The following is a 26,784-nucleotide window of genomic DNA, read 5'->3' as shown; positions in this document are numbered from 1 at the left end:
TACACATTTCCCATTAATTCAGGATGTTTTCTAGAAATGGAAATGATCAGAATGTCTTCAGGACAAAGGGCAGTGAAAATATGATTGTTTAAAAAAAAGTGGTCCACTTACTTTTTCCACTTTAAAACTACAATAACAACACATGTTGTAATAGTTAAAATCCCGACAGCTAGATTGACAACCACTAATATCGGACTAGTAACATAATCATGGGGATTTGTCAATTAAGCACATTTATGATTATTATGATTCATGTGATCTCTTGCACACCCTAGCTTACCGGCACATTGTTTCTCTGTCCAATTGGCAGGGACAGGGATATTGATTTTCTCTGCGTATTCAAATGCCAGTTCACGGCACTTAACTGGAGCAAGGCCATGGAACTGGTCAGCTAGTTGTTTTGGTGTTTGGCAAGCTCCTCCTCCATCTCATCTGTGAATATTCTCTTTGCCTCAGCTACTGCACCCCAGGCTACTGATTTTACTTTCCCTCTCTTTTTTCTTTATGAATCTTTTGAGGGTTGTCTTATCAATATTTCTATCCCTTCCAGCTTTTCTTAAGGACTTCTTTCCTTGCATGACCTCAGCGGCTGCACTCTCCATCTCTGCGAGGGGTGTTTGGCCCGAGGTTGTCTTCTTGGTGTAGTTTCTTGGCATGATGGCTTTTCTACAATGTTTATGACATTAAAAATAAAACATATATAATTGCGTATTGCATTCACTTGCAAAAAAAGATCGGAGATAATTATCTCGGAAAAACAGAATAAAAAGAATCAGAAAAACTTGTCGTTTGGTCCTGAGCCAGCTTGGGTTTATCTTTTCTGAAAGAATAAACTCTTTTGCACTGAACTTTAATAATCTCCAGGTAATTCTTTTTAATACTATTGGGACCCCATTAACAAGCTGACATTGCAGGAGGCTACATCAAGCACACTGGTACAGCACTCCCAGAATGAGATATTCCCGTTAATTCCCATGGAAAGTTTCCAGGTTTGAATATTCCCGGAATTTTGCAACCCTAGAGGTGACCCCAATGCACCTAAGCCTAGGGGAGGCTTTCACATTCAAATGACAATGCTCTGAGCTTTACAAATGCAAATCAGGATAGTTTCTCTCATTGAAGAGAACACCTTTTTCTAAAAGGTACCAACTAAACTGTAAGTACACCAGGCTTAAAATAAATATAAAACCTGAAATTTTAAATTGTTTCCCTTAAGTAAGTAAATGTACTATTTGAATTACATTGTATACCATGAGCAAAGGTCAATGCTATGAATTTTTTTTTATACAGTGCACTTTATTTCAACATTTGATTATACTCCAAAATAATGAGGCTCAGTAAGTCTGTTTCCCTGGACAGGAGTGACAACCCACCTATTCAGTCTTAGTTGCCCATGAACACTATCCTAAATCTCAACCACTGTGCAGAGTGGCATGATTACAGTTACTTTTTCACTCGTGTTGGTTAAATGCAGAGTGGATGTGTTAACCATACATCTACCAGCAATCTGCTCAACAGGAATAAATGATGCTGGCTATGATATGTCTGTGCCCTGTAAGCTCCAAACGTCTACTGGCTAAGGTTAGATTCATTAGATAATTTTTCAGTTACATATATACAGTGCTGTGAGAAAGTATGTGCCCCCTTCCAGTATACTATTTATACTATTTTTATTTTTTGGCATATTTGTCACACTTAAATGATTCAGATCATCAAACAAATTTTAATATTAGTGTTGGGCCAGAGCCAAGCGGATGACCACAAGACACAGGTCAGAGGTTATCCAAAGAAAATCTAAACAAAGGCCTGTGTAAATCAAGGCCTTGTGGAACATTCTTATCCACCTGTGAGTACTTTTCCTGGCAGTTTCGAGAAACCCCAGCAGGTTTCAAGGCCCCCGCAGGAACACGGAACCCCTGATGGGTCTGAAGAGCCCAAGGGGGGGGGGGGCACCAGACACTGGAGCCGAGAGGAACAAAGGGTTGTTAAACTTTCGGCGGGAAAACATCCTCCTGCAGGCTTAAGAATCTCCCCCTGGTGGTGGAAAATGTTCTGGGAATTCCTTGGAACCCCCGCTGAGTTCCAAGCCCCGCCCACTCAGATCCATTCCTGACACTCAATTGGCTTAAAGCCAGCATGTCCTATGACCAACTCCTCAAGGAGGAGGACCTCTCAGGTAATTTAAAAGCCCTGGCACTCCAAAAATCGCTGCCATTTACCCTGCACTGAAGACATCAACAGACCCCTCCGGGTCTTCAGCTGATTTAGTTGCTAAAGGGGGCAACCTTAACTTTTAGTTTATCAGCCATTTCCTGCTCTCTGAAGACGTCAATAAACCGTTCCCGGTCTAGCTAGATGGTTTAGTTGCTAAAGGAGGCAATCGCCATTTCTCTAAGGATTTCGACCAGACCCATTCGGGGCCTCCCAGATGTTCCAGCTATAAAGGAGGCAACCAGAGTTATTTTCTTTTATCTTAAGTTGAATCTTATTTTGAAAGACTGTTTTTATTTTAACTTGAAAGAGATCGCCACAGGAAGCCCACTCGCAGGCCGAGACAAAGACTTTCTTTTTCACGATCCCCACAACTGCGCCACAGCTGTTTCATCCCGTAGAGGAGCAAGACGAATCCGTTCCTATTCGGCCCAGTCGACGCCGCTGCAACCAAGGAACCAGCGCCACCGAGCTTGAGAGGCCACGATCATTCACTGGACTTCTGGAAAATCCGCGTGTCGCACGCAAGCAACACCGCGAAGGTCACAGTAAGAGGCTTTATTGTCTGGGCAGAGACTAGTTTAAATACTTAGCGTGTCATGTTTATTTGAGTGTGTTTGTTTGTAGATCGCTGATCTGTTTTTAAGCCGTGTAACACGAGGAAACGATGCGTCACTTCCGGCTCCTTGTTTACATTGGCGAATGTTTTAAAGTGCCTCGCGCCGTGACAGAGAGCCTCCGGCAGCACTGTTATCGTCCGACTAAGTTTGCAGAGACCTAACCTGTTAAAAGATCGGTGCTCAACTCTAATTTGTGTACTGAGTGGTGAAGTCACTGTAGCTGGTCTCAGACGATGTTTTTGATGTCTCTCTCTCTCTTTTCTCCTAAACCTGTTTTTACACACGTCCCGACCTACACTTACCTATTTCATGTTACATAGAAAATTCTAGATTTAAAGAGCCTTAATACATCTCGACGCCATTCGGCGCCAGAACCATGAGATAAGAAATCTCTTTGTCTAAAGTTCCTTTGTGTAACAGGCGACCAACCGCCATCTTGTTTTCGACCTCATGTCGTCACCGGGGTCATAAACCTCCATCTTGAAAGTACGTGAACGTAACATCTTGATCCTGGCCAGACTACGTCACTACGTGATCTCGTCATTACGCAATAGCCACTCCCTTTTCTCTTTAGACACACACACCCACACACACATAGAGACACAGACAGGCAGACACACACGACCACACACACACACACCAGTAGATACTCAGTATTACATGTGTGACCATTGTGATAAGTGCTGCTGCTGCTGTTGCCTTCTTTGAAATATTGGAGTTTGTTAAATGAAGAATCATTGAAATAACATTAACTTTATTTCCCCTTTTGAATAAATACTTTTGTAATTAAAGTATTTGTATTTCTGTGATTATTTGTACATGTGTATGTGAATGCAGCTGGATTACTATAGCCTGTGCTCGAACTTAAAACCCTTCATTGTTTATTATATAATCATTAATATTAAATATTGAGATTATTAATTTAACTTTTATCACTTGAGACTGATAACTATAGTTTGACTAGTTGGTCCCTGTAACCAGGGTGGTGCCCCGCAACGATAAGCATTAATTACAGATTGTTTCATTCTTAATTGATAATTTTATTGTTTTCATTAATTATTTAACCATTATTAATTGATAACTGTATCATTTCTAATTAATTATTTTACTATTCTTAATTACTAGCTTTATAATTTTTAATTATTTTTCATAAATAATTTCTATTTTAATAATCATTTCTCATGATTATTAATAATTAGCCAACGTCAAATCTACTACTACTATTGCACAACATTAGACAAAGATAACCCAAGTAAATACAAAATGCAGTTTTTAAATCATGATTTCACTTATTAAGGGAAAAAAGCTATCCAAACCTATCTGGTCCTTTGTGAAAAAGTAATTGCCCCCTAAACTTAATAACAGGTTGTGCCACCCTTGGCGGCAACAACTGCAATCAAGCATTTGCGATAACTGGCAATGAGTCTTTCACATCGCTGTGGAAGAATTTTGGCACGCTCTTCTTTGCAGAATAGTTTTAATTCAGCCACATTGTAGGGTTTTTTAGTATAAACGGCTTGTTTAAGGTCATGCCACAGCATCTCAATCGGATTTAAGTCCGGACTTTGACTAGGCCACTCAAAAACCTTCATTTTTTTTTTTTTTTGCCATTCAGAGGTGGACATGCTGGTGTGTTTCGGATCCTTGTCCTGCTGCATAACCCAAGGGCGCTTGAGCTTGAGGTCACAAACTGATGGCCAGACATTGTCCTTAAGGGTTTTCTGGGAAAGAGCAGAATTCTTGGTTCCATCAATTATGGCAAGTCGTCCAGGTCCTGAAGCTGCAAAGCAGCCCAAGACCATCCCACTACCACCACCATGTTTGACTGTTGTTACGATGATGTTTTTATGAAATGCTTTGTTGGTTACCATTTTTGCCCAGTCTCTTTCTTATTGTTGAATCACGAACAATGACCGTAACTGAGGCAAGTGAGGCCTGCAGTTCCTTAGATGTTGTTCTCTGGTCTTTTACGACCTCCTGGATGAATCGTCGAGTAATCGGAGTAATTTTGGTAGGCCGGCCACTCCTGGGAAGATTCACCACTGTTCCAAGTCTTCTCCATATGTGGATAATGGCTCTCACCGTGGTTCACTGAAGTCCCAAAGCCTTAGAAATGGCTTCGTAACCCTTTCCAGACTGATACATGTCATTTACTTTGTTTCTCATCTGTTTTTGAATTCTTTAGATCGAGGCATGATGTGTTGCTTTTTGAGATCTTTTAGCCTACTTCACTTTTTCAGACAGGCTCTATTTAAGTGATTTCTTTATTCAACAGGTCTGGCAGTAATCAGGCCGTGGTGTGGCTAGTGAAATTGAATTCAGCTTTCCAAAAAATGTTGATAATCACAATTCATTCATGATTTATCACTTTTTCACATAGGGCCAGGTAGGTTTGGATAGCTTTTTTCCCTTAATAAATGAACTCATCATTTAAAAACTGCATTTAATATTTACTCTGGTTTTCTTTGTCTAATATAAAAATTGGTCTAATGATCTGAAACATTTAAGTGTGAAAAATATGCAAAAACATAAGAAACCAGGAAGGGGGCAAATGCTTTTTCACAGCACTGTAGGTGTATGTTGTCATTGAACTGTGCTAATTGTAATCATTGTGTTTACAGCTGATTGAAACGGGACAGATGACATGGATCCATCCTTCCACAGCCAGGAGCTCACCGACCTGTGTGCCACACTTCAAATAAGAATAGAAGCTACACTGGATCTCACAGCTACACACCACAGAGGTCTACACACTTGGGAAGATTCGGACAGAGTCCCACAAAGAACGTATGACCCAGAGCCTGCAAAGAAACATTTCAAGCTTCACCTGAGTTTTTCACTGGCTAGGCCAGTTGTGTTTGTACAATATTTGTGCTGTATGTAAATAAAGCTTTGACTCAACATATACTTTGTTCATGTTTTTTCCCTGTACAATATGCTCAACATATAACATCACGCATCACATGAATGAATGTTTAATCTTCATTAACTGAAGTGCTTTTGGTAAAGCCTTACTAATAAATTATAATATATATTAATATGTACATTACTAGTAATAACTATATATACATTTTTATTATTAATATTGTGTGGGAGGGGTTTACCCATGTTTGCACTGCAATGACCCAGGGTGACCAATAGCAGCAGATCTACCAGCCAATCACGAGTAACTTTTCGTTTCAAGGGTCTGTGTCTTCCTCCAATGGTAAGTCGAGAGAAGCTCTCAAGAGCAGCTTCACTGACTTCATATGCTAATTAGATTGCACCTTCGCTCTGCGGCTCCGCGACCCCTCCCCCCCGCGGGGGAGAAAGGGGAGAGCCGCGTCGTTATATCTTTCCCAGGGAATTTATCTCATAATTGCACTTCAGCTCTGTAGGGCATTTATTAGTATGTCTAATGATGCTGTATTTTGGTTCTTTCACTGCCAAAAACATAAAGGAGATTATTAAAAAAACAATATGATCACTTCATGTTTTGCAATATTACAGACTCACCTGTGGCAGACAATGATAAAGACAGAGATGGCAATGATGAAAACCACCCCTGCAGCAGCTGAACCAATTATGAGAGGGAGCTTCTCCTGGATACTGGAGTTATATTCATCTACAGGTCAAAAGACAAAAAAAAATAGGGAAAAACAACATTTTACATGCGCATTTCCTCCATGGCATGATAACCAATAAGAGTTTTCTCATTCTTTACTTCCAGGTTTTGTCTCTCCACTGTCACCTCGTGCTTGCTCATGGTGGGAACTTTTGGTTGGAAGTTTTGAGTTTCTCTCAATAATATTGTAAGATTCAACCTGACTATGTTATATGCCTTCAGTTAATAATAATAATAATAATCTACACAAATAAAAATTTATTGATTTGAAATTAATTAAATTGAACTTGAATTATTATTGTCAATCTTACCTTCAGTCATCGTTTGGAAGTGCATTTTGCCACTGAAGCGTCCAAACCCAGCAACAGTCCGAGCTCGAACCTGAAAGATGTAAATAGTTCCAGGCTTCAGGCTTTGTATGAGTGCAGTGTTGGTCTGACTCCTTGTTAGAGATGAGTTCCACTCTGCCTGGTTCTGAAAAACATTCATCACAAATTATAAACCTAAACATAATCAGATGAAATCTCTAGGTAATTGCTGAAAACTATTTAAAACTATAAATGAGTCACTAGAGCAGTAATATTGTCTCTATCAAATATGGGAGACATGTGGAGGAACTGCTTTTGTCATCGGCTCCTTAATCCAAGATGATGCAGCGAACGTCCGCCTCAGTATGTTTTTGCACACTTTTCTGTCTTGTTTTTTGTGTTAACTGTCATGACTATGAACTTATTACTCCTGACTTCGCCTCCTGTATGAGGAGTGTTATTGGTTTTGGTTTATTGACTCTTGGTTTGTTTTGCCTGTGCCTGTGTTTTCCTTATGTTTTGGATTTGTGTTCTCTGAGTTTTTATTTTCCTATTTTATTTTGTAGTTTTTCTCCTTGTGTGTCCATGTCCCATTTCCTCCCCCTATGATTGTCTTCACCTGTTCCTTGTGTGTTTCACCTATGTCCAATTACCCCTTCCTCCCTGTATAAGTCTCTATGCCTTCCTTTGTCTTTGTTAGTTTGTTGTCGTTTCTCCTCTATCATCCCTCTGAAGTGAGTGTCTAGTTTCTGCTGGTGTTTACCTTGTTTTTGATGTTAGCCGTTTGAGTTTATTGGATCTAGTTTTTTCTCTGTATCTGGAGATCACTTAACCGGATTAACACACACAAGTCTCCTGGACCTGATGGCATCCCTGGCCGAGCTTTCAAGGTGTGTGCAGGTCAGCTCGCAGATACATTTTCAACCTGTCACTGCTTCAGTCTGTTGTCCCCACATGCTACAAGGAGAACATCATTGTCCCTGTTCTGAAGAAAAAATAAAAAACCCTCTACCTGAACGACTACTGCCCAGTAGCACTCACCTCCACTGACTCAACACCAGGGTTGCATGCTCAGTCCTCTCCTGTACTCCCTGTTCATGCATGCCTGCGTGGCCACCCATAGCTCCAACCACGATAATCCAATTTGCTGATGACACGACCGTCATAGGCCTGATCACCGGCGACAATGAGATGGCCTACAAAAAGGAGGTCAGAGCCCTGGCATCTGGACAACAACCTCAATCTGTACGTTGGCAAAACGAAGGCGCTGATCGTGGATTACAGGTAGAGACAAGGTGTAGAACCCCCCCCCCTCTCCATCATCGGGACTACGGTGGAGAGAGTCAGCAGCTTCAGGTTCCTTGGGGCACACATCAGTGACCCTAACCCTGACCTGGGCCCACCACACAGACTTCTTCAGGAAGACGGCCAGAGAGCGGCTATTCTTCCTCCTCAGGCTGCAGAGGCTCAACATGGATTCCAAGATTCTCTGCAACTTCTATAGGTGCACCATAGAGAGTATCCTGATTGGCCGCATCACCACCTGGTATGGCTGCTGCACTGCCCTGAACCATAAGGCTCTACAGAGGGTGCTTAGCAGATCACCAGGATGGAACTGCCATCCATGGAGGACCTCTATACCAAGGGGTGTAGGAAGAAGGCCAACCGGATCATTAAAGGCCCTATTCACCCAGCCATAAACTGTTTTGCCTGTTGCCATCTGGCCGACAGTACCGCAGCATCCGGGCCCAAACCCGAAGACAGTTTCATCCCCCAGGCCATAAGACTTTTAAACTCCTCCAATCTGCACTAATTCCTCTAAACTCTGCACCATATTTGTCTAACCATATTTTAACTACTCTTTTTAAGTGTATATATATATTTATTTCTTATATATATATATTCTATTCTATATACTTTATTTTTTATTTTTGCTTGTGTAATATTTGGAACATTGCTAGAAGAGAGCCCGTGACCCAAATATTGCATGGCCAGTGACGGCTAAATGTAATTGGCTTGAAGTGGACTTGGGAGGTTGTGGAGGACCTTCAAGCATCTTTTGACTGCGCTGACCCTGTTTCACAGCCAAACTCAGACAGTCAAGGTTGGTGAAGGAGAAGCATTTAGGACTGGGGACAGGGACAGGTCTAAAGAGTCCAAGTAAAAGTTTAGCAGGGCAGTAACAGCAACTTAAGAAATCACATGCAAGTGGACAAAACACAAACAAAGTAAGAAAACGTATGAAATACCTGAATAAATGTTAAATAATGTTATTTTAAGCATGATACTCAAAAGAAACCTCATTTAACTATCGTAAAGTGACAGTAGTCATAAGTCTGAGAAAAGATAATTGAAATGTGGTGAGATTTCATATTTACTTTTTTTTGTATGTATTGTTCATTAGTGACTATCCCAACAAACACTACAGATTCATTTGTACAGCTGACTCTGTTTTCAATAGAAATGTATTTTTAAATATGCAGGAGGCACATCATGAATTGAGAGAGGAAGGGGTCCCACAGAGACTGCTTGTATATAGGCCCAGAATCTTGTTCCCACGATGACCAGCCCTCACCCAAGAGCATCACCCATACCAGCTCAGCAGGGGTCTGTGATTCTCAGCATGACCACAACAGTGCCCCCTTCCCCCTCCACCATAGTGTCACCCCTTTCCATCCTGGAGAAGGACGTTAACAAGCTCTTCAGGAGACAGAACCCCCGCAAAACAACTGGAGCACTGTGCCGATCATCTGTCTCCAGTGTTCACAGACATTTTTAACACCTCACTTGAGACATGGCATGTGCCAACATGCTTCAAATCCTCCACCATCATCCCCATCCCTCCAGAACTTCAGGACTTAATGACTACAGACTTGTCGCCCTGACTTCTGTGGTAATGAAGTCTTTTGAATGCCTTGTTCTGTACGTCTCCAGGACTCTGACGCGTGCAGGTAAGATTGTGGCCGACCCCTTCCACCTTTGACACAACAGTTTTATCCCGACTGCTGATGGCCTCATCATAAGACCTGGGACCATATCAATGAACTGGACTGATGTCCCTGCCTGTGACACTTAACCTCCCGTTGCAAATAACAGACTAACTTTACATATTGAAAACATTCTTACATTTAATTAATTTTTCTTTGTTTTTTATTTTTATTTTTCTGTATCTGTAAACCTGCTTGGCAATAAAACCTGATTATGAAAAATATTGTACCTTCTCATAGTACTGCAGTTCATAGTCCAAGATAACTCCATTGGGCTGATTAGGCTGAGACCAGGACAGTGTGATGCTATTAGGAGTTCTGCTGACCTGGTGGATAATGGACACTGCTGATGGTGCTGAGGAAAAAGTATGAAAGTGTTAGAGGCAGTTGAGTAAGTACTGATGGGCAGACAAGCTGATGGGCAGTGAAGCTGAAACAGACACTGCAATTGGAACTAAGAGTTTTAGATCTACTTATGATCACTAATCAAATCATTAAAAAGTCAATTAAGTAAGGTTATCCTGTGCAAAAAAAGGCTTAGCCTCACAAGCCTGGTTGGTAGTGATGTTGACAAATGTGTACTGTGGTGAATATGGACTCTGGTCTGACACTCCATTGACAGCCTGTATTTCAAAGGTGTACTGGGTATGAGCCAGGAGGTCGCTGATGTGGACACTGGTGTCGGTGAGTCCCAGCTGGCGTGGGACAAACTGTACGTTGTCTCCACAGCGGGTGCAGCCGCCTCGTCCACTGCCACAGCTCTTACATATGATGTTGTAGACCACATCTTCTCGGCCACCAGCCGCCTGTGGTTGGCTCCACTCCAGCCTCAGAGAGGTCTCATTTACTATGGAGATGACGTTTTGTGGAGCTGATGGGACAGCTGGAAGATAAAGAAAAGGAAAAAAAAAACTTATAGTAATGTAAATTACTATAGTAATAGTTAGATCTACTTCCCCTATCTAGAACCACGTGGCAACCAAGCGTGACATCATCCATTGGTTTGTGAACTTTCGTTTTGAAGCCAAGATCTTAGAATTTGATCAGTGCCATCTTGAAGATTTGTCGCCAGGCTGAGCAGAACTCTACCATATTTGGATAAAAAAGGAAGAGCTGGGTCTGACCTCTGACCTCTCAACTCGAGGACTGTAAACACACCCACCTACACGGCCACTGACCACGACGAGCTTCGGACTGCGCTGAGAACTAGCTGCTAACACAGTTGGCTTCATCATCTGAGGTAAAGTTCATGTTTAATCATTTGAAAAGCCAGTGGTGCACATGTTCACATATTTCAGAGCAGTAATGAGTTGCAGCTGAAGATAGTGCGGGAGCTAACGTTAAATAGTGTTGTGTAAAATATTTTCTAACACCTTTTTTTTACTCGTCAGAACATGAAGAGACATCAGAACAGATATGAGCTGCTACATGAACTGTGATGAATAATGGATCCTGGACTGTTTACATATTTCCTCCATCACCATCATTACAGTCAAACCACACACTGTTAAGCATTTTATATGTAAGACCAGCTTGTGATTTGCTGGGCTTTGGACGTTATTCTTATAGTGAACAGAAAACTGCATCAAGTGCTGTAAGACTATACTACTTTACTATTGTGCTCTCTCAATTCTAACATTTCTTCTGTAAATTATACTTTCTGAATTCTAAGCACTAGAGATTAATCTTCCTACATTGAAGATCATGTTTACCTTGATCCACAACTATTTAATTTTTGTTGGAATATAAATGAATTAATGTAGTTTAATGTGATATAAGGTTCGGTGAATGTAAAACTGAACTGTAAAGAGTGGTAATCAAGACTAGAAAAGTGCCATATAAATACACACCATTTAAGGTGTTGGAATTTTTAAATTAATCACAGGCATTTTACATTTTGGTTTTAATCAAATCAACCATTGATAGTTAAGATATGAGTTAATACTTTCCTTATGTTTCTTATTACAATATGGTATGACAATTAGAACATTAATTTCATCAAAATGTCCTGTTTGATTTACTGTAAGGAAGAAAAGAGTAAATGTGCAAAAAAAGGCAAGATATCTGTAGTCAATGGAAAATGACCTCAGTTCAGTTTAATCATAAATATAAGAGGTTAAATAAACACTTAAGAGTTTGTATAACTAATACATACTTTTAAAGCGTTAAGAAGTAAATATTTGTTATGGAAGTCACAACTTATCCCGGTGAACTTCAGGTTGTACAGTTCCAGCTGTTAACAATTGAGGACTCTTCATGTCACATTGGTAAACACTTATCTGTGAAGGCTATCACTGCTGAAGTTGATCCATTTACTAATTGTGGATAAATTATTTGCAAGTTATGTTTTAAAAACAGCAGAAATTAAGTAAAAGTAAGAAACTGAACCTGAAAATATAGAGAATCAAACACAAAGTTCTGTTGGTCTGTCATCTCAGAAGAAACTGAAGGTGGTTTATTGACATCATCATCACATTTCATTAAAGAATTAAGGATGTTGTTATCCAGTCTCTCTCCTCCACATCCAGAAGAATGGCACCAAATATTCTGCTCCATACATGAGGTCTTCCGTCTGTTGACACCAGTCATGTTATAGTTGGATAAGGTCCAGTTGTTTCACATCATCATCATCAACTAAAGCTTCAGTCCATCTGCCTCTGGTAGATTCATGGATGATTAAAAAAAGCATACAAAAGGACGTCGGTAGAGAGAAATAGAATTAATGAATACAATCACACATTAGCACATCAGAATTGAATAATCAGATTAAAGTATAAATAAAGACCAAGAACCAAGAAATCAAACAACATCAGCCCAGGAGAAATCGTAAAACTTAATGTAACTATAAGAATCTAATGTAGGTAACTTTTCCTACACTGTCTGTATAATCTGACAGCTTCACTACAAATCTACATAGACTTACACACGAAGTTGTACCTTATTAGTATTAGACATCCAGCAGGTCATAACAACAAAACACAGAAAGTTAATGCTAGAGTTTAACCACATGTAAGAATTGACTTAAACACAAGGCCGTAGGCATGAAGTGAACATTGGGGGGGACCAAAATCTCGCAACGTATTAACACACAAGTTGAATATTTATGTACTTTCTTATGTAAAACAGTCATTAATACTGTATTGTAAGTCTAATGTGTGCTTGGTAATATAAACGTTTGATGTATTTTATATAACTTTATATATTATTATTTATATTACATATATTATGAATAAAATTATATAAGACAGTAAACATATTAGGGCCCACAATGTTTAATATTTTATTGTATTATTTTTTAACAATGAACAGAAATACATGCATTGCTGTAGATCTAGGAAGACAATTTCAGTTATTAGTTAAAGGTTTAGAAAATTGGTTTCGATTGATCCTACCCTAACGTAACCTCTTAGAAAGCAACTGCGAACCAGCACTTTGCACCAGCCTGGAACTGGAACCCGGTTAGCGTTGGGGGAAAAGGGATATTGTAGCCTGAAGTTGTCATACTCACAATTCTAGTCAGAATGTGAGTCTGATACTCCATTGGGCTGAAAAAAAAAAAATGCCAAAGCGACGCTTAAGCGCAGCACCAAGCCTTAAATAACAGCTGGTCTCATCCACTCCCATGTTAAACCTTTCTGCGGGTCACACCGGAGGCTGAAGCACCGCGCTGCGCCAAGGATGCCTCGCGCCGTGCAGCGATCGTTTCGGCGTCGAGTCTATTTTTTGCGCTTGACACGAGCGTATCGCGCCAGGAAACACACTGAAAAATGATTTTAAACGATATTGATGACATATTTTATATGATATAAATGATCAAATATACATCCCATACTTTGAATTCACCTTCTGTTGTACTGGAGTTTTAATTTTACCAATGACATTATTAAATGTCCCCCTCTGCCCATCCACTACAGCATCACAAGCAGTGATAAAGATAAAAAGAGAGAGAGGGGGGCTACGTATTCTCCACATAGGCTTGAGTGGAGAATACGTAATTTACCCTCGACACCCGACATTTAACGGAGCAAACAGCGGAGAAGTTCTTCAACATGGATGACATTAAATTAATAATTGAAGTGGTGAAGTACAGTGAGTTGTATGATCCTCGGAACATGTTGTATAAAGACAACACCAAAAAAGACAAATGTTGGGACGCTGTTGCTTAATGTTGGAGCAACAAGTAAGTATATGCTTGAATACTACTGGATCAACAGGTGATATTATTAGCGCTGCCCGGCGGTTCAGCGTCGCTTCAGCGGCCGGTGTGAACAGCCAAGCGCCGGCGCGATAGGGATTAGCGTGGCACTTTGGCGTCGCCTCCGCGTTCTCTGTTCCTCTTTCAAAATGAATGCGCTGTCGATGTCTTCTAAAACAGACTCAACGGCAGCATCTACACATCACAGCTCTCCAGCGGCAGGCATGTTTATTGAAAACGAATTCAACCCAAGCGCACTTTGATGACGTGGTTGATTACGTTAATGTTGATCATCTGTCCATCATCGTATAAAGCCCGCCCTGACAATCTGATCGATCCGAACAGTTTCTGTTCGGGCATAATTTCTCCCCAACGGAGCGACTCCAGACCGAACTTCCCGACCTCAAATGTTGTGGGCGGGGCTAAATTCGTCTGGCATCCAGGCTAGGGATATTGGACAAACCACATGCACATCTACCTGAAAGAGTACATGAGCTGCACTACACCGTAATTCCTTAATCCCTCAGGCGGTGTTTTCTTGCTTGTTGTCATAGCATAACAGTTTTATTACTATTATTCATCCGCCAGTTTACAATTCAGTTTATTGGGGGGGGGGGGGGGCAATATCACCACATCATCATGGACTTTTTAAATGTACCTTTTATCGAGGTTAATTTAAACAACTGGTTAACACAGGTTAACAGCCCTGCTTTTTAATTTAGCTTAATTTGAACAGCTGATTAACACAGGTTAGCAGCCCTGAGGGAACTGCCAAGCATTGCAATGCTATTAGCAAACTAGCTAGCTTGGTTAGCATCGTAAATCACATTCACTGCGACAGTAACTAGCATGCTAACAGTTTCCTCTTCTCTGGTCAGAAAATATAGAAACCCACAGTTATTTTTGTGGAGCTTAGTGATCACATGTTAAGATAAAGACTGTAAAATAAAACAAAAGTTTACTAACCGAACAAACTGGATATCAGCTCCTCTGGGTCTGTTCACTGCATGAAAAGAAGAGTTTGTGTCACTGACTGTTGCAGGAAATTTTGGGAGAATTTTCGGTTAATGGCTGTTCACAGGAATCTGCAGGCAGCACAGAAAATTGTCAGGAATTGAGGCGGGTTTACCAGTTTTTGGCAGTTTTACAGGCCTGTGAATGTTAGGAGGTGCCCCCCTGCTCCTAAGCTTGGGGGAGGCTTTCACATGCAAATGACAATGCTCTGAGCTGTAAAAATGCTAACAGGATTGTTTCCCTCAGTGCATATAACATCTTTTCTAAAAGGTAACAACTAAACTATCTGGTGTAAGTACACCAGGCTTCAAATAAATATAAAACCTGAAATTGTAAATTGTTTCCCTTAAGTAAGTAAGTGTGCTATAATGAATTACATTGTATACCATGAGCAAAGGTCAATTTGAAACAATGCACTTTATTTCAACATTTTATTATACTCCAAAACAATGAGGCTCAGTAAGTCTGTTTCCCTGGACAGAACCGACAAACCACCTCTTCAGTCTAAATTGCCCATGAATACTATCCTAAATCTCAACCACTGTGCAGAGTGGCATGATTACAGTTACGTTTTCACTTGTGTTGGTTAAATAAACAGTGGATCTGTTAACCACACATCTACCAGCAATCCGCTCACAGGAAGAAATCATGCTGGGTATTGTTAGTCTGTGCATTGTAAGCTCCAAACTTTTACTGGCTTTCAATAGAAATATCTGTCCTCCCAAAATACTGGCAAATACAGCACCATATTAACATGTCCATGGCAAACTAAGCTGTTGACTCAAAAATTCCCTCATAATTTGAACTTCAATTGTCTTATTGTTGTTATTAAACTTTCTCAGTATTCCATTAAAACTAGGGCTGTGAAATGATTAAAATTTTTAATCAAATTAATCACAGGTTTCTATGGATTAATCATGATTAATCACATTACCGATTTTTTCGGAATATTTTTGTGAAAACAAGATTTATGACATTTAACTTTTCTTTTGTGCTGCAACTCAGCAGTTCTTCAGCAGTTATCATTGCTTTTCCATATGGAACATTAATATAATCTTCATCCTAAACAGAATTCGGGTTCCTTAGCCATTGTGTGGTTGAATAAAACTTTTTTTTTTAAAATTAAACAGAAATTATTTGAGCTTCTTAGCCATAGGATGGTTGACATTTTTTATATTTTTTGTCACACAACCATTAACCACACCATGATACAATCTAATGCCTCTAAAGGCCCTCTTAGCTACTCGGTCTTTAGCCAGTTGGTGAGGCAAACTAACTTGTTCAAATTCTCTGACAGTAAAGCTGACCGCTTCTTTTGCACAATGTGTCCGGCGAGTGAGTCTGGTTTGGCGCATTCCACTTGAACGCCCCTCGCCGACCAACACATGCTTCGCTTCGCGTTGCGGTGGTTAGGCGGGTATTGCTACGGTGAAACGATAACGTCTTCTCGCAGAGTGTGCATATCACCTTGGTTTTACTGAATGTTCGATCTTTGTTTTTTTGGAACATGATCTTCCCGTCCAGAAGGTCCTCAGGTTCATCAGAATTATCCATGTTGTTTGTTTGTTTGAATGGCAGCTGCCGTCTGACTGCATTAGAGCGGCGACTAGTGCAGAGGCGGCGGAATTGGAAGGTCCTTCTGCGCATGCGTTAAATGCGTTAAAAAAAAACAACGAATTAATCCTGTAATTTAATCATAACGCATTAACGCGTTATTTTTCACAGCTCTAATTAAAACACTCAACACTTTTATCCAAAGCGACTTACAATGAGAGCATTCAACTATGAGAGTTCAAACACGGATCAGCAAGAATCATGTAAGTACATTTACTTAACACCAGAAAGAATAAACGGGTCCTCAGTCACATACTCATCCCATATAAAAGTACAATTTAAAAACTGTTATAACCGCTGTTTTAAAATGAAAAGGACAGTTTTACTCTGAAAACCTCACGTCACTCACTTGCGTCATCACCTGATGGGCTCGTCCAATCACAGCCTCGTGAATGAAGCGTCAGTCTCGCGCAAACATGATGAAACTTCTGGCTCATGTTTAGCTCGGTCCGAACGAATGAAGTCGACACTACACTGTTTCCCTGGAGGAGGAGATGAGTGCGTGGGAAAGCAAAGCCGCGGGCCCGGTGTGGACGAGTCGAGATGGAGAAGACGGGCCCAAAGTCCCTAAATTACGATAAGAGCTAAAAAGATAAGTCATAAGTAAGCTAACTCCTAGATCTTATAAGCTTTTTGACAACTGTGGGATTAGCGAGAAAGCAGCTAAAAGAAGAATAGAGCATCTAGTGCTTGAGCAGAACTAGTGCATGTTTAAATATGTATGAACTGCTTAAATTTAACAGTTGGTTCTCGTTAAGTGTTTTCATAAACCTGACTTTCTCCGATTGTATTTTTATAGGAAAATCTCGGTCTCTTCACACCTCTGATGCAAATGGCCGGCACAACAAACCGGAGCAAGGGTAAGATTAACAATAGACGTGCTGTTCAAAATAGACTCTCCAGGATTACTTTGTGATCCATTTCATCATTGTGTTTTCACAGCCTGATTCCCGCACATTAGGCCGAGACTCGCTGAAAATCCGGATTTGCAGTGCGGCAAACGACGCCATTGTATGCAAGTAACTGTTTAGGAATTTGTTTTTTTGCTGTGGATCTTCCGATGGTGATGCAGCGAGGCTATTTCCGTTTATTAATAATAAAATCATGTTACTCATGCTGTTTTCAGGCTGCCTGTAGGGGAGAGCGGGGTAATGTGGGAGATCGGGTAATGTGAGACACCCCCTGTATCTAGGCAACGGAACACATTTGTGGTAATTTGACCATTATGTTTTCAAGCCCCTCCCATTCCCCTTTGCCAAACACACAAAAAGTGTGTTTTTTGCATGAAAAAGTAAATTCTCTTGCTTTTAACTTAATCAACTGTTGTGTCAAAACAAATTGATTCAGGTAGAAAAACTTATATAAAACATGTTGGTGAACTTCCAACATATAAAACCATGTGATTGATGCTAGCTGAAGATTAGCCTGAATTGCTAAGAGATTGGCAAAGAGGTGGCTTTGGGGTAAAGTGGGACAAATGCTGTGGGGTAAAGTTAAAAACTGTCTCACTTTACCCCACCATGAAGCACAAGTTAAGTTTAGTCTTAAACATAATTTAGTGTTATATTACATTATATATGTTTTATTTTTAATGTCATAAACATTGTAGAAAAGCCATCATGCCAAGAAACTATACACCAGGAAGACAACCTGGGGCCAAACACCCCTCACAGAGATGGAGAGTGCAGCCGCTGAGGTCATGCAAGGAAAGAAGTCCTTAAGAAAACCTGGAAGGGATAGAAATATTGATAAGACAACCCTCAAAAGATTCATAAAGAAAAAAGAGAAAGGGAAAGTTAAATCAGTAGCCTGGGGTGCAGTAGCTGAGGCAAAGAGAATATTCACAGATGAGATGGAGGAGGAGCTTGCCAAACACTTGAAACAACTAGCTGACCAGTTCCATGGCCTTGCTCCAGTTAAGTGCCGTGAACTGGCATTTGAAAACGCAGAGAAAAACAATATCCCTGTCCCTTCCAATTGGACAGAGAAACAAAGTGCCGGTAAGCTAGTAATCATAAATGTGCTTAATTGACCAATCCCCATGACTCTGTTACTAGTCCGATATTAGTGGTTGTCAATCTAGCTGTCGGGATTTTAACTATTAAAACATGTGTTGTTATGGTAGTTTTAAAGTGGAAAAAGTTAGTGGACCACTTTACCCCGTAGCTGGGGTAAAGTGGGACACAAGACCAATTTTTTTAACAACAATCATATTTTCACTGCCCTTTGTCCTGAAGACATTCTGATCATTACCATTTCTAGAAAACATCCTGAATTAATGGGAAATGTGTCAATTTTACTGATATATAATTTTAGCTCGCCTAGAGGGGAGCAAATGTAAAAAATGCCCCACATTATCCCGCTCTCCCCTACTATCATGTACTAAGTCACACTATGAGCCAGTGTGAAGGAGCTTCCAGTACACCCAACTGGACCTTGCAGCAGCATTGAGGAGTCGTTGGAGAAGAAAGAGGGTAAGGCTAGATTCATTAAATCATTTTTCAGTTGCATGTAGGTGTATGTTGTCATTGAACTGTGCTAATTGTACTGATTGTGATTACAGCCGATTGAAGCGGGACAGATGACATGGATCCATCCTTCCACGGCCAGGAGCTCACCGACCTGTGTGCCACACTTCAAATAAGACTAAAAGCTACACTTGATCTCACAGCTACACACCACAGATGTCTACACACTGGGGCAGATTCTGACAGAGTCCCACAAAGAACGTGTGATCCAGAGGCTGCAAAGAGACATTTCAAGCCTCACCTGATTAGTTTTTCACTGGCTAGGCCAGTTGTGTTTGTACAATATTTGTGCTGTATGTAATTAAAGCTTTGACTCATCATATACCTTGTTCATGTTTTTTATGACATTTTTTTTTTTTATGAATATGTTCACATAACATCAAGCATCACATGAATGCATGTATAGTTAATTAACTGAAGTGCTTTTGGTAAAGGCTTACTAATAAATTATAATATATATTAATATATACATTATTAGTAACAACTATATATACATTTTTATTATTAATATTGTGTGGGAGGGGTTTACCCATGTGTGTACTGCAATGACCCAGAGTGACCAATTGCAACACTTCTACCAGCCAATCACGAGTTACTTTTTGTTTGAAGGGTCTGTGGTTTCCTCCAATAGTGAATCGAGAGAGGCTCTTACCAGTGGCTTCACCCTGATTCATATGCTAATTAGATCACACCTTCGCTCCGTGGCTTCCCCCCCCCCCCCCCCCCCCCCCCCCCCCCCATTGTTCTCTTGACCCCCCCCCCCCCCCGCGGTCCGTTTACTTCACTTCCCTACGTTTATCGTCGCGGAAGAACGTGGAAGTCACGTCCTGTAAACAGTCACTAACTGCAAGGGATTAGGTGAGTTCCAAGAGATTTCCTTTGACGGAAATTCTGCTTTTCGTCTAGTGTGTTGTTACTCATTCAGTCTATGGTTGTTACTGAACAAAAGGTCTTAAACGCTGTGAACTCAGAACTAAAAATTGAAATAAAAAGCGAAAGGGTCCTCGCACAGTGAGTGCTCGGGCCCTAATTAAAACAAACTAACAGTAAAAACCTTCTCCAGAGACTGACACACATTTTCTTTTTCTCTTTGACCTCTCAGGGCATGACCGATCGAAAATATTGATTTGTAAATGAAGGGAGCTGGCCATCATGAACACCATTATGGATGGTGCAGCAAGAAGAGAGATGAAGGCAGAATCCATGATAGATAACAAACACTAAAATGTAGCAGTTAGGTAAACATTATATCAAACAATACTAAAAATGTGGGAGGACCTTGTCTTCTCCATTTTCTATATTATTGTGCAATGCCCCTAAAGGCAAGGTAAAATACTGCATGTTTTCACCCTGCACACCTTTAGTGACTGCAAATATTTACTCTTTGTCTCTGTGTGTCAGTAAACCCCTATGAAGGAATAATCTGATACCTGTTGGCTTATTTTAAAGCCCCAATTTAATTTGAACAAAGGCCTTTTACATTTTTCAAACCACTTTGAGTGCCTGGAACTTGATTCTTCATGCCATTCTTTTTTCGATATAAGTTTTCCTCAAAATAGTTTTTTTTAAGTATGTATTCCCTTCCATGAGCACCAGTGGATTGAGGGACACCAGTATATTTCATATTAATTATTTATCAAATGTATTACCATCACAAATTAAATCATTTTACATAGAAAAATATTAAAGTATTAAGTGTAATCAAGTAGATTTTGTGATTTAGCAAAGGTTTTTAAACACTGTGAGGTACTGCAAGCAACTGTATGCATGTCACATTCTCATTAGGGGCTTAATACCCTTTGAGATCTCACCCTAGAATTGCTTCTATTAAATTATGTGAGTTGCTGTTCACAGCTGGTTCACTGCAAACCATATATGTAATGTCATGACAGTTGGTATATACATACTAGTACAGGGCATCTGCGGAGGGTCAGAGTCAGAGCGGTAGAAGTTGCTGCGGCAGACACAGTTAGTTGCTCCCTCGCTTGTGGTTCGACTGTTAATGGGGCACTGCAGACATTTTTGGTCTCCCTGTGAGGCCTTAAAGAAACCTGATACACAAGCTGTGAGGGGGATAAACAGCCGGTACAGGGAACATAGTGAAAATAGGAAAAAAGAGAGAGAAAAAAGATTAGGCTTAGGAACAAATCCAATGGTACACCATAAAATAGTAAAAGACAAACAGGTTAATGTCAAATCAATCCACAATGGTATTATGACTTCATTCCGCTTTTTGATTAGATTGGTTATTGACTGTTTCAATGTGATAACCTTCAGATAACTAGTAGTCAGATTATAAAATCTGGATTGTAGTACTTTTTTTGTAAACATGACAACTGACATGAACATAGATGTCCATCTATCTAAGTCCAAAGTAATTCAGGTAACTCTTAGTTAACTGCAGGTGTGGATGGTTGTTGTCTGTATATGTTGGTCCTGTGATACTTGTGACCTGTCCAAGGTCTACCTTGCTTTCACGACCAGCTCATTTAGCACAATTAACATTTATTTTGAAAGAAAAACTGAGAGAGAATCACGATCTCAATCTTAAGCAAAGAAAATAATCATTCTAATTTTTTCATTCAAACCATTGTTGTTATACAACTACTCAAATTGTTTTCACTATTATATAATAGATTTTCCATCTGTATAGAATGAATACTTTGTGAGTAACAGAGTTTGTGCCATGATTCATAACTGTGAACTATTGAAAAGTGGTCCAGGAGCCGTTATGTTTAGTGTTGTAGGTGGTGCCATTGCATCACTTCTCCACACCCAAACCAAGTATTGGTGTATAGATGTTTTCAGACCAGGCCTCATTTCATTGTGTAATATAAGATAGATGGGAAAATATTTGTGGAAGTGGCTGATCAATCAATCAATCAATCAAATGTTATTTGTATAGCCCATATTAACCAATCACAATTTGTTTCATGGGGCTTTAACACTTTGTAGCACAGTGGTTCTCAAAGCTGGGGGAACACTCTCCAGGGTGGGTGCGATGTAACAGACGGAGACATTTTTTTACAAAATGACCGCCGACCTGTCGCATGTTAGTAAAGCTCCCTCAGTGGCGAAATGCAAGGGGCTGAACAGACACATACAAATCAAATACTGTTTCGTTCCTGATCCACCAATCAAAAGAGGAGTGTTATCATTTGAACGCGAGTTGCACGTACCCTTCCTAGTATAAAAGTAACCCCAGGCATGGTCAGCGCTCACCCTCACTGAGACGACACCCTGCACCCTGCACACACACGTGTCCTTACACCGCAAAAAGACGTTTAGAATTATGTTTATAATAATGACAACAAGTAACGAAATAACCAAAAACCTTGTGCCTTTATCAGCCAGGAGCTAAACAACTAAAAGTAATGCTTTTTCATGCAACAACGAGGCACACCTGCCATTTAGCGATCTTTTTCGTTTTTCAGGAACTACCTTTTCAAAATAAAGTATAACATTTCTCCTCCGTCTAAACCATTTCAAAATATTCAGAAGATGAATATTTTGGCTGCCTGACCAATGGTGAAATTTTAATTTCAAGCTCCTTCATTTTAAATTTTGCATTCTAAGATCTGCCTAGTTCTGACCAGTTGTACAGTTGTTTTTCATGTTTCATGTTTCCATTTTTTACACGTTTACAATTAAATAAAAGATTTAAAGATATAACATGTTGTCTTTATTGGTTTGGCTTAATGGTATTAACTTTGCAGATAATACCTGGTAGATAACTTGTCATCCGCAGAATTTGAAGATAGAGTGTGAACAGTATTACAGAGGGTAAGCACAATAAGTACACCAACTTTTCCAATAAACAAATGTTGTTGCTTATAATTATTACTAGTAGTGACATTTGTAGAGGCATGAGTATTACCAGTAGCTACATCTACATTCTTTATCAAAATGGCACAGCTTAGACATTGAGACAACCTATTGCGTGAGTACTTTTACTTTTAATACTTAAAGTCAATTTAAAAGTAAGTACTTTTTACTTTTACCTAAGTAGGATTGTTGATGTAGTACTTTTACTTTTACTTAAGTATATATTTTCCTGGGTACTTGTACTTTTACTTGAGTACTAAACTTCAGTACTTCCTCCACCACTGCTCACAGCCACACATACAAACACACTCACAAGACCACAACGTTGCAATTAGAACTTTATTAACTTCACACACACTGTATCAGCAAACAAACACAACTGTGGACAATTTTCTGATTCGTAAAAGTCAGGCAACCGATGCGCCAGTTGCCAGGAAGCCAAAGCTTCGCAAATTTGACGAGAGCTATTTGCAATTTAGTTTCACTGTCACTGGCACGACTGAGCAGCGTCCTCAGTGTGTTTTGTGTGCCGAGGTCCTGGCAAATGACAGCATGAAGCCATGCAAATTAAAAAGGCACTTCGACACCAAACACCCTAACTTGAAAGAGAAGCCTGTGGACTTCTTTGCAAGGCAATTGAACAAAAACTCCCCTCCGGAGAAAGGCTTTATCTCTATTTCGAATGCCACCAAAAAACTTGCCTTGGTAGTTTACTCTTGAATCGCAGTTTGTCTGTGATTTTTTTCCCGCTGAGTCTGTAAATTAGCCGCCAACCTCTGAGCCGTAGCTCCCCGTTCTTGTGTTGACTGCTTGCTAGTGTAGTTAGCATATTTCGTAGTAAAGTGACGGCTGATGATGGACTCCTTGAAAACTGCGACAGTTTCTCGGCATATCAGGCATACAGCCTTCGATTGGACTTCAGTGAAAAAGTATTTTGTTGTTCACTCCGTGTTAAACACTCAGCACTCATTGTCCTTGATCCGCTCATTTTACAGAAGGATTCACAGGGCAAAGCGAAAAAGTTAAGGGAGATCATGTGCCCTTTCGATCCCTATACACCACACTCCTGGTTAAATTTATTTTAGCTGATGCTTTTATCCAAAGCGACATACAATAAGTGCATTCAACCCCGAGGGTACAAACACAGAACAACAAGAAGCAAGAAAGTACAATTTCTTCAAAAATAAACCAAAACTACAAAGTGCTACAAGTGGGATAAATGCTGCCTCTCCTAACAAAACCAGGTTTTGTCCAAAAAGTTTGCCAATTATCTACAAAGCCCACACCATTTACAGGACACCACCTCGATAGCCAGCGTTTAAAAGACAACATGTGGCTAAATATGTCATCAAGGGTCGTGTTAGGAAGAGGTCCAGAGAAAACTACAGTGTCCGACATCGTTTTTGTAAAAGTACACACCGACTCAACATTAAATTTAGTTACTTCCAACATTTGTTACATGTACTACTACTGTTAAAGGAGGCAGAGGAGTAAGTGAACATTAGACACTCGGAGCAGGAGAGAGCCGTGGAGCAAGAGGGGAGGAGAGAAGCTAATATATTAGCTGTTAATGAACTCTGGAGAAGCAATTTGCCATAACTGTTCTTGGGTGGGGCATATACAGAGGAACTGCCCTTCTCCCCGTAAACCCAAACGACATGCACCTAGTGCCTGCATAACTCCTGTTCCTGACTCAGGTACAGTCTTCAAATATGGATGTATGGACTTGAACTGTGTGCTCTGCTAGACTCTGGCACTCTGAGGAATGTACTGCCCCTTCGTCATTTCAACTCCGTTCCTAATGAATCCAGACCTCAAATCCAGCCATCCATCCTGCAAGTGCTGCAGGGCATCAACCCTGAGGGTCTGACAGTGCGGAGGGATGTCAACCTGGGGGCAGAGTTACAAATGTGAACTTTATTATGGCAGACAACTAATAACACAGAGGTTATCCTGGGGCATCCTATCCCCCCGCAGGCACATGCCCACTTGGACTATGATCACAGAGAAATCCTCCTCTTCTGTCAGAACATACCTCGCTTTAATGGGCAAAACAGTGACCAGCACCAGCAAAAAGGGCAACCTCTAGTGGGGGTAGAGGACATCTCCAGTGAGAACAGTTGTAATTATGACCTGCTACATCCAAGCATCAACCAGGTGAGTGAGCCTCCCGACACCAGCCTATTCATAGGTTGGACTCACTGTGAGCTTAACACTCCCAAAATCACGAATGTTTGCTGTCCTGGCTCCTAAATGGTGGAAGGAGCTCCCCTATAATATCAGGACAGCAGAAAGTCTATACACCATCTGCCGCAAACTAAAAACATGTCTCTTCCGAGTATACCTTCAATAAAATGTTAAACTAACAATTAACAAGCACTTAAATGGCACTTACTTATAGCACTTTGTAGTTTGGCTTTCTTAAAGAAATGATACTTTCTTGATTCTTGTTGTTCTGGGTTTGTAACCTCATGGTTGAAATCACTTATTGTAGGTTGCTTTGGATAAAAGTGTCAGCTAAATGATGTTCAAGATCCAAGATTTTTTATTATCAAATGCACAACAATAACATTAAGCAGTCGCTGGCAGTGAAATGCTTTAGTCACAGGCTCTCTTCTAACAATGCTCAAGTAATTACATCTAAAAAATAAAATAGAAATAGTATGAAATAGAATAAAATAGAATATCAAAATTTAAAATAGAAAATAAAGTATATACAGTGCTGTGAAAAAGTATTTGCCCCCTTCCTGGTTTCTTATGTTGTTGCATATGTGTTGTTGCGTATGTTTCAGATCATTAAACCAATATTTATATTAGACAAAGATAACCAGAGGAAACATAAAATGCAGTTTTTAAATGATGATTTCATTTATTAAGGGAAAAAAGCTATCCAAACCTACCTGACCCTATGTGAAAAAGTAATTGCCCCCCACGATAAATCATGAATAAAAAACAAAAAAACAAAAAATTTTGGAAAGCTGAATTCAATTTCACTAGCCACACCCAGGCCTGATTACTGCCAGACCTGTTGAATAAAGAAATCACTTAAATATAACCTGTCTGACAAAGTGAAGCAGGCTAAAAGATCTCAAAAAGCAACACATCATGCCGCGATCTAAAGAAATTCAAAAACAGATGATAAACAAAGTAATTGATATCTATCAGTCTGGAAAGGATTACGAAGCGATTTCGAAGGCTTTGGGACTTCAGTGAACGTAAGTTATGACCATAACTATGGATCTATGAGACCGACCGATGACCGTCACCACGGTCTTAACACGAATGATGTCCTCATCTCCCTATCCTCGAGACCAAATATCAACAATGTCACGTGAGTGACCTTAAGGGGGCTGGGCTCACCGCCCATAAAGCTCCCCGGTGAGCGCGGCCGCTTCCTCCTTGTCTGAACGCCTCAGCCCGTTCTGAGTGACAAAAGAGGGTGACGGTCATCGGTCGGTCTCATAGATCCATAGTTATGGTCATAACTTACGATCTATTTCGACCTCCCTCAGACCGTCACCACGGTCTTAACACGGATGACTAGTATCATCAGGGTCGCGAAGAACAGAGGACTCTACTGCCTCACATCCTCGCCCAGCAGCTGAGAGCAGCACTGCGGAAGCCAATGGTGTGGGGGAAGCCACGTTGACACTGTAGAATCTAGAGAATGTGCAGGGAGCACTCCATGTTGCTGCTGCACATATTTCTGAAAGAGGGACCCCCTTTAAAGCAGCCCAGGAAGTGGCCATACTCCTGGTGGAATGAGCTACCAAGGAATCTGGGACTGGTATGTTCTGTCCAGAATAGGCCTCAGCGATAGTATTAACGATCCAATGGGACAAACACTGTTTAGACACTGGGTGGCCGACTTTTTTACC

At 40.4% G+C, this 26,784-nt stretch overlaps 1 protein-coding gene across 1 annotated transcript in view; it reads right to left on the bottom strand.

Annotated features, from left to right (window-relative positions):
* The window catches only part of ephb2a (eph receptor B2a), an 85,818-nt gene that overhangs the window by 38,998 nt on the left and 20,036 nt on the right, over window positions 1–26,784 (bottom strand). The window contains exons 3-7 of the mRNA XM_053425502.1: window positions 20,989–21,144; window positions 10,278–10,613; window positions 9,961–10,085; window positions 6,747–6,909; window positions 6,327–6,435 (exon numbers count right to left, since the gene is read on the bottom strand). Coding sequence (XP_053281477.1) covers window positions 6,327–6,435; window positions 6,747–6,909; window positions 9,961–10,085; window positions 10,278–10,613; window positions 20,989–21,144 — 889 coding nt within the window. The remainder of the gene's footprint in view (window positions 1–6,326; window positions 6,436–6,746; window positions 6,910–9,960; window positions 10,086–10,277; window positions 10,614–20,988; window positions 21,145–26,784) is intronic.

The sequence above is a fragment of the Pleuronectes platessa genome, chromosome 6, assembly GCF_947347685.1.
Source record: "Pleuronectes platessa chromosome 6, fPlePla1.1, whole genome shotgun sequence".
Taxonomy (NCBI): Eukaryota; Metazoa; Chordata; class Actinopteri; order Pleuronectiformes; family Pleuronectidae; genus Pleuronectes; species Pleuronectes platessa.
Note: the sequence above shows the minus strand (reverse complement) of the source record. Positions and strands in the feature narration are given on the sequence as shown.